General features: G+C 34.5%; 2 protein-coding genes across 4 annotated transcripts; one reads left to right on the top strand and one right to left on the bottom strand.

Moving 5' to 3' along the window:
* The first annotated feature begins 258 nt into the window (after positions 1-258).
* LOC132544926 (nonsense-mediated mRNA decay factor SMG9-like) lies at positions 259-18425 on the top strand. Its single transcript, XM_060208587.1, has 13 exons — positions 259-348; positions 1370-1438; positions 1701-1932; positions 2420-2514; positions 3044-3156; positions 3521-3632; positions 4050-4145; positions 4610-4695; positions 5455-5549; positions 14794-14901; positions 15987-16103; positions 16457-16589; positions 17429-18425. The coding sequence occupies exons 1-13, from the start codon at positions 259-261 to the stop codon at positions 17505-17507; spliced, it is 1425 nt and encodes a 474-aa protein (XP_060064570.1). The 3' UTR covers positions 17508-18425.
* On the bottom strand, positions 7180-12560 carry LOC132544928 (ELAV-like protein 2). 3 transcript variants are annotated; one of them, XM_060208589.1, is made up of 2 exons: positions 12533-12560; positions 7180-11484 (listed from the first exon to the last, which is right to left on the bottom strand). In XM_060208589.1, the coding sequence occupies exon 2, from the start codon at positions 11389-11391 to the stop codon at positions 10474-10476; it is 918 nt and encodes a 305-aa protein (XP_060064572.1). In that variant the 5' UTR covers positions 11392-11484; positions 12533-12560; the 3' UTR covers positions 7180-10473. The 3 variants fall into 3 exon arrangements, with proteins under 3 accessions (XP_060064572.1, XP_060064573.1, XP_060064574.1); XM_060208590.1 differs by having other exon boundaries at positions 7180-11402; positions 12533-12558; XM_060208591.1 differs by having other exon boundaries at positions 7180-11402; positions 12473-12545.
* Positions 18426-19081: the final 656 nt, after the last annotated feature.

Below are 19081 nucleotides of genomic sequence, written 5' to 3'. Positions count from 1 at the left end.
TTAATTGTGCAATATTTTATATAAGAAACATACAAAATCAGAGAGAACAGTTCTGTAGGTTTGACTAATTTTTAATTACAAATTTATTGATAATATAAACAGGATTATTAATAAAATAAACTTAATTTATCATAAAAGAAAACAATAATATTTTGAAATGTTCTAGATTTAGGCGTTCTCCAATTTGGAGGTAAAAACTTCAATTTCATCAAACGACAACACACTCAGTAGTGAGGATCTAGAAATTGACAGATAAAAATGTCTTCTCAAAGCGACAGGGATGGTCGGGGGATGCGGCGGAGGCCACGCAGGGGAGGTAGAGGAGGTGGACCCGAAAGACAACGGAAGGTTGTTTTCAGTCAAGTGGATCAAACGGTGTTTAAAATCACAGACACCGGTTTTGTAGTCCTTGATTCGATTCTCAGTATCGGTTTAGAGCTTGTTGCGTACTTTCCGTGATATTGCTTTCCCACAGTCACTAAATCGTCACATACTTGCCATTGTTTTCTATGAAGGAGCGAGACTTCATATCTTAGCCCCCAATTTCAGACACATTAAAAGGCTTAATTCTTCATAATTAAAAGAACAATACAAAAAGAAAACTGAAGTGGGTAACAAAAACCTAAAGTTATATGAATTGATTTGACTTCATTAAATACAGTTAAGGCTTGTACACGTAAAAGGAGTGAGCCAATGTCACTTACTCATAGTGATAAAATTGTTATTCTTGCCCCTTACTCAGTTTTTACAGGTACATATAATTACAGTGTATTACGACCTGCGTTTAATTCCTGCTGAGGCACTCAACGTGATTATTTTTTTACCTGTCCTGTTGCATATACATGTAGATGCATTATTGACCATTTATGGCAATCTTGTGCACTCAGAAATTGGTGTATGGTTACCCCAAGGCTGAGGAAAAATGTTCATACCAGCAACTGTTTAGTTGTTCTTCAAAACAATTCAAGCTTAAGGGTGACACCACTGAAAAAGTAATTAAAAGTCAATGACAAATTAGAACAATAACTGATTGAAGTAACTTAGTTATTATTTCTGGATTTTGAAAGACACTAGGCCTAAACACAACATTTTGGTGGTCGGGTGGTGCAGTGGTAACGCACTCGCCTTTCACCTAGCTGACCGGGGTTCGATTCCTGGAAGGACGTGAAAAGGTAAGGGGTCACCTGCCCGACCACGTAGGTTTTCCCCGGGTACTCCAGTTTCCTCCCAAAGTAAGACCCCTCGCGCGCTTACAAACGGGCCAACAAGAGTGACTAGTATAAGTTGACAAAACTTTTTTTTGCAATTGTTGTAAAAGAAATAAAGTTTATAAGTTTAATCACAACATTTGTTTCATTATTTGGCTTAGGAGGAGTATGGAAATGAAACTTCTGAGAAGCCACGCCCCATCATCCTGGCCAAACCATCTCAAGAACAGGTATAATTTGGTATCATATTGATTATGATACACTTTAGTTGCAACATGGTTCTGACTTACATTTAAAGGAAAAGATTTCATATATTGGTTTCCATGGCCAAAGTGATCTAGAATTTTTACCACTCTATACAATTTTATGAGCATGGCACAAGTTTATGGTCCTAATATGGAAACTGAATACAGCATATATAAAATATTTACATTTTATATCATAAAATGAGTTGCAGATTTTGTTTGATGACGAGAATTATTTTTATAAAAGGGCAGCACTTCCACAACAGCTGGAGTGACTCCAAGCGTCAGTGGACCTGCCACACCCTCGGCACTCGGAAGTAAAACTCCAGAGAAGATGGTGATGTTGAGAAATCGTGATGATGTCCCATCAGCTCCGACTGGAAACTTGACTAGCATTCCAGCATCTTTGACCTCAGGTGAAACCCCACCTCCTCAGCCCACTCACACTGTGCAGCGTAACCAACACTTTTCATCTGAAAGTAAGTAGCTAGGCACTTTATTCAAATTTTAATGCAGTGAACATATGAAGGGATACAAAAGTGTTTACAAACACTGTATACAAACAAACAGACTTAAATCAAAATTTAAAATTTTGATATTGCTGACCTGTTTATGGACTGCCATAACTTTTTTTTTATGTTGGGGTAATTAAGTTTCTAGATCATCATAAGGAAAGGGTGGTCATTTTTCTTATAATTTGGATAAAAATGAAATTACTCAAGAGGGAGAGGGGGATTCTGATTGTGAATTTTTCAATCCTTGTTCCGTTTGTATAAAATATTGAAGTATTTCATCAATCTTGGTCTGCAGCTTGAAAAGATATTATTTCATATATTCATTTAAAACTAAGGAAATTGTATGATGTATTAGAATGTATGTCACTCTTCTTTTCATTCATATCCTGAAGGACCTAGGAAATTGTGTTCTTGTGAAATACCATGTATGGAAGTTATTTCCCCTTAACAGGTTCAAGTCAGAACCGTCTGGCTCCGCCTCCAGAGATGACTAGATGTACAAAACTGGTGGATGAATCTCAGATGTGGCAAGAGTCGGCAATGGAGGTGAGACTTCTGGCTATAAGCACAATGAAGTAACATATTACCCCATACTTAGAGTCAGGTGAACAACCCATGATTTTATATTCCGTTTGGAAACTGTATTTTTCTATATGCTACTGAACAGCTGTAGATATCAGTGAATTTTTTATCAGATATGGAATCTTTGCCAGATAGATACAATGTGCGGTAAGATGTTCCCTGTTGATGAATGCTGAATCAATACAGAATCTATCCAGCAAAAAAATTGATGCTTGGTAATACAATCCAAATCTACTACTATTCAGTAAAATTACAAGGAATTGCTATTTAATGGTCCTGTAATAAGCCCATCACCTGAATCTGAGATAGAATAAGCATGTTTGCATCCGGATCTTTTTCCAGGATTCACAGAGTGATAAGAGACTGGACAATATTTCCAGTATCTATGTCGTTAAGGACTTTGAAAAGCAGATTTTGATACTTTTATTTCTGGGGGTACATGTCTCCGTTTTATCCAGAGAAGAAGATTCCATTGTACGTTTATCCGTTGTAGATGTTGGTGGACCAGACAGATTTCCTGGTGGTTGGGGTTATTGGACCTCAAGGCAGTGGGAAGTCTACAGCTCTGTCGCTGCTGGCCGGTAACTCTCCTGAAGACAATCACAGGTAAGTTAAAACACTGATGATGAACAACTCTTGGGGACAAATCTATCAAAGTTTGATCCAAATTCTGTTTATTCTCATAGAAGACAATATATTTCCAAGAAACGTTAATTCTAAAACATGCTTGTCCAATATGCGAATCTCTATTAAGAGTTATCCTGCCATATGCTTACTAAATCTATGAATCTATGATAGGTATCTGCTTATGTGTATCCTCAAATTGTACAATATCTGGTGACTTTTGACAAGATTTATGAGTGTGTCATTGCCCTCAAACTCAGCATTCTTTTCTATATGGCATGTTCACAGAAACTTTTATTGTTGATTTAAAATTCAAAAACATAAAAAGAAAAAAACACTTTTGTAGACAGTTCCTGTTTCCACCCCAGACCCATGACACCATTGAACTGTGTGAGCACCAGACCAGTGGAGTAGACATGTTTGTGTCTGGTGAACGAGTCATCTTTCTTGATACACAGGTTTGTCTGACATTTTGAAATACGTTTCAAGTGTCTGTCATGTGGCGATAGCATTAGTATTGATAAAGTTTTGTGTAACCCTGTGATGAGAGAATTTACAACCACATTTTTGACATTTTGATTGACCATATTGATAGCCAAAGATTTTTGACAAAATATTTTTTATGCATATTATAAATAATTTTATTATATCATTTAATATTGATGAGCTGTATTGAGCAGAGGGCAGTTGAATAATGACCATATATTTAAAAATTTGATGGGCTGTGTTGAGGGTCTTTGAATATTGACTGGTGGGCTATGCTGAGGACCTGTGAATATAGACTGAATGTTTGACAGTCTGTGCATGATTAATACAGGTGTGTTTATGCAGCTTTGAAAGTAAAACCTGAACATTATTTAATTTTTTTTTGACAGCCTGTGATGAGTTCATCGGTATTGGACCGGATGATCCGCCACGATAAGAAAATTGGTTCTGAGTACAGTACAGCAGAAAACTGCATTGAAATACAGGTAGGTGATGTGCAATGCAATTTCCTCTGATACGATTTGTAACTGAATTTTTGAAAAAGATATTAGAAGTTTTTTCCATTTAGAAAATTCATTCCTCTCTTTATCATTTCGAGATTGCATTGCTGAAATGAACCAGTAGAAATAAATAGGAAAATTCCAACGCGTGCTTGTCCAAAATCCAAGATTTAGAGTTTGTGGTGAAGCTGTTCCTATAGCCTATTGAAGTTGAAAAGGATTGTAGACACTTATCTAGAAGACATCCATTCAAAAAATATAAAAGGACCCCATTTTATCCAAAAAGGGGTCATTTGTTAATACCAAGCACAAACCCTGCAAATGAATCTAAGCTCCTCTCTGATGGCAGTTTGATTTTGTAACAAGAACTGAAGTCTACACAATCAGATGTTGATTATCTTGTTTTAAATATTTTCCTGACATTAATCAGATCTCCAATTTTGTTTTAGTCCTTGCAGCAAGCTGCCTTCTTGATGAATGTGTGTCATGTTGTTCTGGTGGTGCAGGATTGGTTTACTGATACAAGCTTCCTTAGGTAACAAAACATATTTAACTTTATATTTATTTTTATAATAAGCCCAGGAAGGGGGAAATATATAATCTCCAACTCAAAGTCAGATTTTGGGATATTACAGAGGGGTAACACATAATCTCAAACTCAAAGTGATGGGTAGGGATATTACAGAGGGGCAACACATAATCTCCAACTCAAAGTAAGATTTTGGGATATTACAGAGAGGCAACACATTACATCCAACTTGAAGTTAGGGTTTGGAATGTTACAGAGGGGCAACACATTATCTCCAACTCAAAGTCAGGGAAATAGGTTTGGGATATTACAGAGGGGCATCAGGTTGTGTCTAACTCAAATTCAGGCCTGAGGGGTGGGGGATATTACAGTGTGGCAACACAATATCTCCAACTAAAAGTCAGGACTGAGGGATTGGGATATCACAGAGGGCATTACATAATTGATAACCAAAAGTCCGGGGAAAAAGAATCAAACAAGGGATCATCACAGCATTGCAAAATCCAAACAAACATGTGAATAGCAGCTATTATGAACAAAGATGGTAATGTTTTACCCATAGAAAACTTGATCGTGACATGATTGTATCAATTAATCATAATCTTTTCATCCAAATCATTTACATAACTATACAGCAACTGGCACACACCTTGGTAGTCTTTGAAAAGAGGTAATTTTTTCAACAATTTTTTTTTCAAAGAGCACTTTTGGGGTTTTCTTCTGAATTCCGCATGTTCTAATATCTTACATGTAATAAATCAACAGATTTCTGCTGACTGCAGAGATGCTGAAGCCATCATCACCATCCAGTAACCACGACAACCCCAGTGAAGACTCATCAGATTATTTTCCAAACTTAGGTAAGGATTGTATAGAGTGATTATTTCTAAACTACTGAGTAATACTATTAGAAGCATAAAGTGTTGCATAACGGTAATATCAGCCAGTCCTGATCTCATGGTAGCATTTTAAGAACCAGTCTAGAAAGAGATCATGATAGATAAAACTTCAAAACCTAGAACCAGGCAGGATTTCAGAGTAGTTTTTTTTTGGACCAGACAAGATCTTTTAGGATAGCTGCTTGTAGGACCTGGTTCAATCTTAGAGCAACTCCCTTTGAATCCAGTCTGATCCCAAATGGTATGTAGCTCTTTTAGAAAGTTGAACTATCTATCAGTCTTGCAATTGGTTTCAATGTCTAGAATTGATGGCATGAGTTCAGTGTCATCACAAGAAAATCCAAAGTATTAAAGTAGGTGAAGTGAACCAAGAGAAAAGTCTTTTGGATTTCAAAATGTTTTTACTGGTTAATAATGTGTTGTGACATTATTAACCACAAAGATTAAAATTTAAAAAGTAAGTGCATGACTCTGATGTCAATATTAGTGTTTATTTCCTAACTGGTAAAAAATTGTCAGGAAATAATGAATCAAAAGATGATTTCAATTGAATGAGAATAACTAGGCAGTAGGATATAGATGACAAGAATCACAAAGTAGAGCCAATCCCCTCACATAACACACAGCTTGTCCATATGTCTGTCTGTAAAAAATCGTAAAGACAGTTCCTGAACTCAAGAACTAGTGAATGCAACTACACAGGAATGTTAGGAACCATGTGTGAACACATGTATTATGCAGGTGGATTTTTCAGCATGAATTTTGGCTATTATGTTAACAGAAACAGGATTTTATGAAATGATCCCACAGCCCATGTCTTTAAATGAATTTTAATTAAAAAAATTGTCAAATAGTAAAACTTATTGAAACCTATACTTTGACACCTTTATAAAAACCTTTAATTTGACACCTAAGGAGTTCCAAAACAATTACTATGGAAACTTAATGGAGGCATCTGATTGGTTGAAATTTCTGTACTGTCCAGTTATGCTAGAAAAAGATATGAAGAATGGTAATTACAATGGCACAGTTTTCCAAACCATGTGACATTTGATGCCATTTGGTTGCAATGATGTGTTAGAAGGATCTTGTCCACAGTTCTACTTCAACATGGGAACCAATCTCATTGAAACTATCAGAAATATCATGGGCCATATGAACATGCAGGTTTGTTTTGGATTGTTCTTTTGTTGTTTTTTTGGGGGGAGGGGTGGGGAGGAAGAGATTTTGGTTGCCATTGTAACCTGGTCATTAAACATATCTATTTGTGAAATGACCCTTTGCTTTTATAAGATATGGTTAGGAAATGAGGCATGTCCAGGGAGTGGTATTATCCATGATTATATGAAAATTCAAGGTCATACATAAAACTTCCAGGTGCCTGGGGCTGAAACTACACAATTTGTGTATAATCACTGTGGATCTACAGTGGATATTAGTTAATCTAAGGTCCGCAGTTCACGCCAGTCTTGCATTACAAAACTATATAATGTCATCAACATGACACAAAATCACCTTGTAAGACTTTCAACTGACCAAAAAGTTTCTTCTTTTTACTAACAAAATTAACTTAATAACTAAAAAGACCACATTTGATTTTCTGTATCATTTTTATTAACATTCTTCAACTTCTACAAGAAATACAAAGTCAACAACAAACATTTTCTTATTATCGCTGTCTGAAGCTGGCAAGATATGTTACCAGCATCACTCTCAGAAGCTGACAGGTTGTGTTCAGCATTCCCTGTCTGGGGCTGGCAGGATCTGACCAGCATACTACTACTAGCATTACAGTATTCACATTCACAGTATATGTACAGTGTTACAATCTTCAACATACAATGTTATCTTAAACTGTCTCTAACTGTAAATTACAAGCACGCAACTTTTATATAGTGAACTGGTGTGATTGGCAATTTACTAGTGAGAAAATTAAAGATAAAAGTTTGACCTATTGGTTGCAGTGGAATAGCATAAAAATGAAACATTGATAAAAGACAACACATGTATTCAGAATATGATTTGGACAAAGATTTTTTTAATGGTGGAAAGAAACTTGGGATTATCTTGTAATTCAGATATTGACAGAAAACAAATGTCTTAAAATAGTAAAGTTTTTTTCCCAAAAAGCTTGACAAAAAACAAAAAGGAAAAAAAAGGAAAGAAAACCCCAAAAAAAACCAACAAAATGAAAAAAGACGGTTTTGAATACAAAATGATTCTAACATGTTATGTAAAAAAAATTGAAAGTTTAATTTTCGTAAACTTGAAAATCTTGATTATTTAATTCTAAATTATTGCTTGTATTAAGCCTACAAAAATATTCTCATTGGAAGTTCTAGTCCTATAAATGGCTCCCATAAACAGAAATACAAGTATCTGTGTTTGCTCCTGTAAGAGGTTTGTAGCATATACAATCAAACTGTCCTTGCTGTAAACAATTTGAAAATAATGTAAATACACATTACATTGATAACAAATATAAATATGAAAATACTGATGTCCTAGCCTGTATTACAATTTAAAAGGATGTAAGTTTTTATATCTTACAAAAGTTTTTTTGACTTCTCATGGTATATTTTGTTGCTAAATCTGACAAAAGGTGATCATCTGACTATCACAAGACCAAACAATGAGATAGTCTTTGTTATTCACAGCATGACTGAATTTACTGATTTTTTGGAAAGCCCATTTTAAATCCAAACACAAGCTTTCAGATTCATCATTTTTCAAGTCTCTCGATCAACTGATCAGAAACTTGTCAAATAAAAGCAGTGTAAAAAATTTAGTAAGTTCAGAGTGCTTGCTCAATCTTTACACTGTAACATTTTACTTAGTTATTTGTTATATAAAGTATTTAGACGTTATAAGTGCCATATATAAAAAACAGTCCAATACTGTTGTACGCAATGCAAAAAATGTATATTTTTATCATCTTTGTTTGAAAACAAGACAGATGGCAATGATAATAGATGTCTATGAAACAACACATTGTAGATGATGTGATGGTCCTTAATATGACCTCCTAACCTTTTGCCCTATGCAAATGAATACATCTGGCCACACTTCATTAATGAAAAATGTCCTTCCATGTAGAACTTTGATCAACAAAAACATCGCTACTTGAGGGGAACGCAGCAGTACTGCTGTAGTATGTAACCTGATAGCTCCACCTGTAGGAAAGATCACTCTAAACTCATGGATGTACTACACTTTAATGCTGATTCCAATGTTTATTTTATGAGAACTTTTTTTTTTGTGGGAAGTGAAGAATAGTTGAATAATTTGCAAATGTTGTACTTATAATCAGTTTTATACCTTTACCCATGCTCCACTAAGACTTGAGGAAATGCTGTGTATCCTAAAGGTCATTTACAGCATCACATGATTAGGCTATCCTAAAGGTCATTTATAGCATCACATGATTCGGACACCTAAAGGTCATATATAGCATCACATGATTAGGCTATCCTAAAGGTCATTTATAGCATCACATGATTAGGCTATCCTAAAGGTCATTTATAGCATCACATGATTAGGCTATCCTAAAGGGTCATTTATAGCATCACATGATTCAGACACCTAAAGGTCATTCATAGTATCATATGATTATGTTGTCATAAAGTCTTTCATAGCATCACATGATTATGCTGTCCTAAAGGTCATTGTAGCATCGCATGATTATGCTGTCCTAAAGGTCATTGTAGCATCACATAATTATTCAGTGTTCTGATAAACAGATGATCTACAGTACATATCACTCAATAGCACTTTTATTGTCAGTGGTCCACCATTTACAATTTTCTATATTCCTGCATTGAAAAGATCTACAATGTTTTTAACAAAAATCATGTTAACCTGTTGTCCTTGTTTTCATATTACATATGTAGATCTATACAATTATATCTTTACAGTATCATGTGCAATAATAATTTAAGGATTTCAACTATTGTCTGGGGAAATTGCTAAACTGTTGACCAGCATAGGACGTCTGAAAATGCTCAGGCATTTGAACAATTATGATGAAGCATCTTTCCAGTGGTGATTTCTTATAAATATTAATTGCTGCTTTCCTTATCATAATGTCTTCTATACATTCATACGTGCAAGTGAATTTCTCAGCATGAATGGCCTTTATCTGATTAATTTTGACAACTCTTATTTCAAACCCTTGATATAAGTCAATTGTCAAACCTATTTCCACCACATTGTCAGACCAGTTATCCCTGACTAAGGGAAGCAATGCAGAGAAAAGTGATGTTGATGATCCAAAAAGGCTTGCTAAATGCATAGGTACTGGCCATACTCAAAAACATTAGTACCTGAAATACCTGTCCTGCTTATTTTTAAACATGTAATGTATAAAACCAAAAAAACCAGAAAAAAAAAATCTAATCCATTATTATCGAAAAGATTTTGAGGTTAAAATTTATTCATCAAAATCACTTTTGACACATCATGAACATAACGCATTGTAGAAATGTTTTAAACAAAATGATGATTGAAACTTAAAATAGTACTTGATCTAGTAACAATTTTTCATTTAACACCAAGCAACAAAAGCAGCAAGAGCAGACAATTCTACCTCTTGACCTTGTTTAGACCCATTTTTGAATGAAACATTTTACCGAGTTCACAATGTTGCATCAAGTAAATACACTTTAACATGTACCACACTGGCTTTGTCACTGCATTACATTAATGTATATATTTTATGTGACAAATAATAAAGGAAAAAAAAAAAAAAACAGAGAGAGAAAAAAAAGATCCCAGGCATAAGCACTCTGATGCGAGATGTAATTTGCTGGATTGCATGTGGATCATGTGATGGAATAATGAAGACATTATTAAAAAAAATAAAAGTAAAAAAAAAGTGATTTAAGAATCAATTTTTGAAAGAAACAGAAAGTGGCTTCCCCTTGTAATACTTGTAGCCATTTAAACAGTTAACAGCCATCTGAGCTGCATTATAGTTTGCCATGGTGACAAAACCATAGTTTTTTGTCAGTCCCTTTTGGTGGTCATAGATAACATTTACTTTCTGTACGACACCATAGCGCGAGAAAAGAGCCCATAGATTCTTTTCGTTGGTCTCCGGCCCTATGTTATACGCAAATAGAACATATCCTTCATGAGGCTCCATTCCATTACCTGGACTTCCGTAGCCACCTCCAGTCATTGGATTGTAACGCGAACGATTTTGCATGTTGCGCATTGGGCCACCTGGGAAGCCCCTTGGGCCAGCTGGATACATTGGTTGAACTGGTGGGCGAACTTTCTGAGCATTGTCCTCTGCATATTTGATCATTAAAGGCAAGTCCCCCTCACGAAGTGGAACACCATTTTTTTCTGCTAATGCTGTATCTGCTGAAGCTTTTTGACTAAACAGTATGAAACCTACACCTTTAGAATTGCCAGTATCTTGATCAGTTAGAACACGACATTGGATAATTTCACCATAACATTTGAAAATACTCTCAAGATCCCCGGCAGTAAAATCTCGTGGAATGTTCCTGACATACAAGTTAGCTCCCTTGATGCTGTCACCTCCGGGTCTTGCTAATGCTACCTTGATGTATTTATTTTGGAGCTGAAGGCCATTCAGGGACTGTATGGCACGCTGAGCATCCTCGGGCGACTGGTAATCGACAAAACCAAAACCATAGCTGTAGTTAGTAGCCTTGTCACGGACAATCTTGCATGATTTTATATTACCAATGGAGGCAAACATAGAGTGGAATTCGGCATCAGTCAGGGTTTGGGGCAGGTAGTTGATAATCAAATTGGTCTGGTTTTCCGACATGTTGGTCTTGACTGGACACCAAGTTCATCATTGTGAGCAGCGAGGAGAAAAAAAAATATGTAAAAAAAATTAAAACCAATCCTTTCGCTCAGGCTGAGGAAAATGAAAAGAGACAACAAATGAATTACAATTGAGAAAATTATCAGATATAACAAAATGGTAGCCTACTTTCTAACAAGATTTATCCTGCAACTGGTACTGCCATTGTTAGAAAACAACTGCCACATATAATTTAGCTGTATTCGGCAGTGACAAAAAAACAGCTGTATTTTAGCATGGGCGGAAATTTGAAAGAATAAAATTATGATTAGAAATATACATTGTTGGAATAAGCATTTTAATATGTTGTAATGAACAAGTTAATGAACATTTATAAGATCACTTTCTGTGCAGAGCAATTCTTTTGGTGTTCATCATCAGGCAAAATTCAGTGTAATGTCAACATCAGGTTTCCACAGATTGAACAACAAAAAGAGTTTTCATCAATGTTGCAGGATAAATAGAATACATAGTCAGTGTCTGAAAATGTAAGCGGTATTTTGGCTGGGGACAGAAAGACAAAAATGGCTCATCAGAGGCTAGCAACTTTTGTCTTTCTTCACCGACACCAAAATACAGCATATATTTTAAGACACCGGCCGTGTGCTTTTTTTTTACCTCTTGACCAAACATATATTTTTGCTTTAACTTTTAATCCCAAATCCCGATCCTTATCAAACCTATTCCCACTGTAATGGTTTGGACATAACTTACTGCATGTCAATGCATTCCTCATTTATTTTATATAAAGAAATCGTATGAAACAACCCCTCCCCCTCCTTCGCGTTATTGAGAATAGTCTTAAAACAAATTAATGCAGAGTGTGCTTATACTTCTAGTTCTAAATAATCGAGTACAGCATTCCGAAATACTATAATGTGATAATATCAGCACAGAATTGGAAATAATTCACATGCATTGCATTCAATTCATCATTGTCGACGAACCGGCGTCCCGATATTTTACACAAAGGGAATGCTGACACGCGGTACAACCAGAAAGTAATGGAGTTAAAACACGAATTTATAACATGTGATATTACCTAGATGTCACACAATATTCGTTCTTGAAGAAAAAAATACAAAACACGTGGTATTTTTACCTCGGGTAACGGACCAGCGGAGGAAATATGGCGACTGGAAAAAATGACGTCAGATTATAATTAGGCAAGGGGACGTTACTCACACTTTAGGAAGCGCACCACAAAATGTCAATCCTATCATTTACACTGCAATCATCCATTATTTAACCACTTAGGCGAAGCTTTTCAGAAGGTTCCAACCGGTAAAGTCAGGAAAATATAAAATATTCAATACTTTTTGATATTTTATATTTAGACATGAAAAAAATATTGTATTAAAAATAGTCAAAAGCATTGATGTTTACCATGAAGTTTGTGCCATATAGTGAAATAAATTAGAAATAAAATAAAAATAGATTGAAATAGGATTTAAATTAATAGGATTTGCTTTGAAGCATGGATATTAGTCAGTGTAATTTGAACGTATCAAATAAAACTGTGATATATTTTCCAAATGCAAAAATGAGTTAAATTCCCATTCTTCAACAGGATACATTTTCAATAACCTACTACACATAGCAGATTTTGATTTGAACATATTTATTGCCTTAAGGATTTCCAAGGAACCAGACAAAAGGTATACTTTTAAACCGCTAAGGACATTAGTAGGGCATGTTTGTGTAGTTGATGTATGTCATAGTTTTGTTATCGCAGACATGTAGAATGGTGAAAAAAAACAACATGTTACATCAATATTAACTTTGTAACATATCCTTTTACAGCATTATGCCTTGTAATAAGCCCTCCAAGCCATATCTGTAACGGTTCTGTAGAGTTACAAACAGCTAATGTGTTTGAACATTGTCCTTCAATAATTCCAAAACACTTCATTTAGGTATCTGCAGTATAAGCATATTCATTAGAAGAAAAAAAGGGATGTTTGGTCTGATCAATTGCAAAGAGATATCAATCCTCCAACATGATCTATGTTGTACCTGCTTTTTGATGCTCATTATAAGCTTACATCGACATAATCGCTAAATTGACTTGTCACTAGTTATGTTAACTTGAAGAATCTATCATCTGTTAATTTTTAATTTATAATGTGACTATAAAGCATTATTTACCCAGTATGTCAATGCATCGACTAGGATTCGAACATTGGACCTCTGGCTTATACTTGTCTTATGTCAACTGATCAAGTGAAAGAAAAGAAGTTCCCTTTAGCCAATTGGTATACACATGTAGATTTAAGAATACCTGGAGTATGGCATCCATCGGCTATCAGCAATTGAGTGTAATTTTTTCCCTTCAAACATCTTCTTCTCAATAACCATATGTATTGTGATATTTGGATATTAGGTTCCTTGGCTAATGCCTGACAACATTTGTGAAATGATTCATATTCAAGTTCACAGAGGTAAAATTTGTTAAAACCTTCAGACAATTTACTTCTTCTTAATATTCAAAATCCCTTGAATCATGATATGATATCTGACTTGAAAGTTCCCTTTATGAAGCCCAACAATGTTTGTGAAAAGAAATGACTGTGGTCCTAATCTGAGTTTTACAGTGGTTGAGTTTGATCATCCTTCAGACATCTTCTTTTCAAGTTTCATATATGCTAGAATCATAATATATGATATTTGAGTGGAAAGTTCCTGATATCAAGCCTGAAAAATTTTTGTAAAATTAAATGACCTTGACCCATATTCAAGGTCAATGGAATAAAATATATTAAACTTTAAGATGACTTTTCTCAATATTCAAAAGTTTTATATAGGAAATTTGACTGGAAAGCTCCCAGTATGAAGCTTAACAATGTTTATGGAAAAAAATGGCATTGACCCTTATTCAGTTAAGGTCATGGGTAAATTGTAAAAAGCTTCAAATGACATCTTTTCAATGTCCAAAAGGCTAGAATCATGATGTTTTGCAGAAATGTTCCTTGGATAAAACCAAACAGATTTTGTGAAAAGAAATTACCTTTAGACATATAGTAGGTCAAAGTATCAAATCCTATTATTCTGCTGGTGCATATGTAGTTTCTTGAATGAAGCCTGATAAAGATTTAAAAAAAGAAATAGCCTTGACTCATACTGAAGGTCATGGCAGTCAATTTCTTCTATTCATTTATCCAGACTTTGAATGTCGATGATGTAAATTATTTTTTTAAAATTCGAATACATAAAAGGTGATCGATGCAGGTCCATTGGACCACATGCTCCTCTTCCACCATGAAAGAATTTTATACTAGATATGAGTCCAAAGTGGGAAATGGTTTCTTTACCTGTACAATAATGTCACTAGATTCACCAGATATATGTGTACTTTATTTTCAGTGTTTATACAGAACAAGGCAGTGTGGGATCACTTCAGTGTAGAAACATTCAACTCTATGCAGCAGACACTGATGAAAGTCTTTGAAACTTCCAAGCTGAAATATAGAGGTGATCTAGCAAATACTGAAAAATTTCCAAGCATTTCATATCAGTTTTTTTTTTTCTCTATGCAGAAATCTGTAGACTCTATTGATCAGTTTTAAAGGTTTCTATTTAAACAGAAAATCCATAGATATATCAGTATACCTTCTGTTAATTTGCATATACATAAAAGACTTCTTATTTGGGTATATTTTATCAACCTCTGTTCAAATTGCCCTTCCTTCCTGCACCACCAATCAGTCCATAAATAATAGTTGTTATCACTATTTCTTGAAGTTCTAAGTTCGAAAGGAAATCATTTTCAAATCTAAAGTGATAAATTCCAATTTGTTCCTTGAAGGTCGATCAGAAATACTGGATTTTGAGAGATATATTGTCTTATCACTATTTCTTAGCAAGTACAGGATGGATGATTCTGAAATTATGAATATAAGACAAATACACATTGGTCCATAGTAGGCCTCATTAGTTAAGGTGTTTTAGCTTGAAGGTGACCATCTTGGATTTTGACAGATATAGTTTATTGCTGTTGAGAAGTACTTGATGTAATTTCTACTTTGTTCCTGGATGTACATGGAAGAGATATGATCCAACTGATTAAGAACTAATAGAGATTATATGAGGGTGGGCTCGAAGCTCCTTCTTGGTTCTCTCGCCAATATCTCGTAGTGGGTTGTACTGTTTATATTCATTTGCTGCTAATCTCATTGAAAAACACATTGTCACTTTTACTTATGTCTCTGTGCCACATACAAGAATTAAAGAGTTCAGTATTCCCAATGAGAAATTATGTAACTGGAGTATTTGACCCAGTAAGCGTCCATGCTCCTATAAGTGACCCTCATCCATTAATATGCTCCTGACAAAATATTCTGGTAAGTTTTGGTATCACCATTATACAAAATGAAAATAGTTTTCAAGTTTATTAAAGCAAATCTGGTCCTAAGCAACAGAGGAATATTAATTCATCATTTATAAATACAACTTTACAAGAAAGATTTTACTGCCACCCTTATTGATAAAATGTAACGTATCTGTCGTGAATTATTTTGAATTTGTCAAAAGTAGTCCTATTATGTTTGAATCTTTAGGTTCAGTGACTGTGGCTGATGGGAAAATGCTACCAGGTCTTAACCGGAGAACTGTGAAGTCAGATATCAATCTGTATCCTCTTCCTTGTATTGACTCAGCTGGGAAATCAAATCAGGGTAAAGTAGTGTTTTCTATTACAAAGTCAACCAAGGTCACGAGGTCTTTTCAGGATCAAGGAGTAACTGATGGTACAGTTCATGTATAAATATTGGGCAATAAGATGAAATATGAAATGTATCCACCTTACCTTAATTATTACAATCTTATTTATTAAATGAAATAGATTTACTAGTTTTTGATATGCCATAGAAAAAATTGATATTTGTGCCTTTAATAGTTTGTTAGACATTTATTTGTAAAATCTAAATAACTCTTCCAGAATTTTGGTTTTTATTTTTAAAAAAGTCTCAGTTTCATAATTTATTTCATTTGTTATAATAATGTATTTGTGAATTTACTTTCACTGTAGAAGCCATCCTGACCCTGTTGCCTGAGTATAGAGGTTATCCAAGCTTTACTACACTCATCAATGGACTTCGCCAGCAGATCTATGCTTTACCACGAGAACAGCTTACCCACACGACACTCTCGGAAAAAAACTGGTATGTATATTATCAACTTGAGCAGAGTAAAAACCAATAGGATGATTTTACAAAAAAAGACACTCAAGTGAAAAGCACTTTTCAATACAAATTTAGAACTAGGTACAGTAGAGAAAAGTAGGAAATAAAACAAACTGAAGGTTTCTTCTTGTCAGTGATGTCAAAGGCCGAAATTTTGAAACCTAGGAGGTGATGGAGGCAAATCAGAATACATATTTTATTGCCAAAGATATTGATTATACATTGGAAAATGGTTAGATTATTGTTATGTTATCAGTAGACAAAAGTTATGTTATACAACTTTACATCATGATGAAATATTTATCCTGCAGTAAGCCATTTCTTGATGACATGAAAATGCTGTAACGTATTTGTTTTTTTTCATTGGCTTTTTCAATCCAGTACAAAATCTTTAAATCTTCATGGCGATTCCTTTCAAGTCTAATATTAATTATCTTCATAGCTACATTATTAAAGAAATTATTTCTAATTTCTGACAAATTTGGAATTTTTTGGGATCAAAAGTGCTCAAGATTTCATCAAAGCTGTAAAAATACTTCTGTCATATACTACTTGAACATGCAAAAGTTTTTGAAAAATATTGATTTCAACATTTCGTTTTATAAATGATTAGACTTTAAATCTTTTAAGCATGCTTTTAAATCTTTTATAAATTAAGATAGATTTTATTAAAAGATAAATATTTCTGTAAAGATCTGGCATATACATGTACAAAAAAAGAATCATAAAAAATGCTAAATATCTCAGTTAAAATGAGAGATTATTGTTTAAAAATATTCTAAAATGCTGATTCATGACAAAATGTCATGTGTTTCCAGGTTTCACTATGCTGCCAGGACATGGGATGCTGTTAAAAAATCTCAGTTGATGGCAGAGTACAATCGTCTTTTACACTGAGGAATGATGGGATAGCATCCAGAGATCCATTGTAAGGTTACATAGAACTTGAACTTTAACCTTTCCTGAAGCTGACTATTGATGTTCAGGTTGTCCACTGATGTAAAACTTGACCATTGAGAAAAAGGTTGATTGCTGATGGAATGTTTTACCACCAGTGCAAGGCTGGACTGCTGATCAAAAGCTAGACTGTTGGTGAAAAGCTTAACCACCAATTGGAGTCTGAATTGTTGGTACAGGACACGAGCACAGTTGGATGGCAAAGATATTGCAAGACCATCAGACTACAAATGAGACTCAACCTCATAACTTGGCCCTGATAAAAGGATGACTCCATATGTGGAGACATGACCACTAATAAAAGGATGGGTCCAGATGTGGAAAATGACCACTGATAATTAGATTGGTCCAGATGTGGAAAATGACAACTGATGATTAGATTGGTCCAGATGTGGAGAATGACCACTGATGATTAGATTGGTCCAGATGTGGAGAATGACCACTGATAAAAAGATGGGTACAGATGTGGAGAATGACCACACTGATTATTAGATTGGTCCAGATGTGGAGATTGAATACTGATAAAAAGATGGGTACAGATGTGGAGAATGACCACTGATAAAAAGATGGGTACAGATGTGGAGAATGACCAATGGTTATTAGATTGGTCCAGATGTGGAGATTGAATACTGACAGAAGTCAATACAACTTATGCTGGAACAATATTATGCTATTTATAGCTGGTTGACCAGATATGAACTCCAGGAAATATACAATTGTTTATTTTATGTTAAACAACTACATAAACAATGAACAGCTGGACCAGGCTATATTGAAACATCAGAAATATAGGTCCATTTGATATGCATGATACTATCAAAAGTTTTAAACACTATTAAAACACATTTTCTGTATTTATTTGTGTCTTTATATTTTATTACAATTTTTTTGGTCTTATAAGTAGTAAGGAATTGTGTTTTTTAACTTTTTTGATATCTTTTGTAGCTCACATTTTCTGAGGTATAGTTTGATTTCTTGATGGAACTTTTTGCTCTGTGGTGTAAAATCAAGCAACAGTACAGGATTCTTTTGTGACCTATATTTCCCACGTAGACGAGGGATCAAACTACACTCCTAAGATCTTCACCAGAGGATATCTAGTACATGAATATGGCTCTATTTTTTTGTTAAAAATCTGTTCTCTGTCAATAAGCAGCTGGGCCCAGGATAGCGACATTTGGAAAGTTTGATTCCTTTGATGGAATGCTACAAAATATCAATGACCCTGACCTATTTTCAAAGTCATATCAGGTTCAAATATTCTTAAAATATATTTCAATCTTCTTGTGTTTTAAATGATCCAAAGTCCTGAAATTAGGCCAGCAGGTACCAAGGATAGAGTGCAAGAAAGTTTTCTCATATAAATAACCTTAACCTATATTCAATGTCACTGGAGTCATATCATTATCTTTATCTAAGTCCAGGTTGAATGAAAATTATATTCTGAAGTTCAAGAAGACCAAGCTGATATTTAGCTAGAAGGTACCTGGGGTGAATTTCATGAAGTTTCCTCC

The sequence above is a fragment of the Ylistrum balloti genome, unplaced genomic scaffold, assembly GCF_031769215.1.
Source record: "Ylistrum balloti isolate Yb309-2 unplaced genomic scaffold, AGI_CSIRO_Ybal_v1 Utg369816, whole genome shotgun sequence".
NCBI classification, from domain to species: Eukaryota; Metazoa; Mollusca; class Bivalvia; order Pectinida; family Pectinidae; genus Ylistrum; species Ylistrum balloti.
The sequence above is the reverse complement of the archived record's forward strand: the minus strand, read 5'-3'. Positions and strand labels throughout refer to the sequence as shown.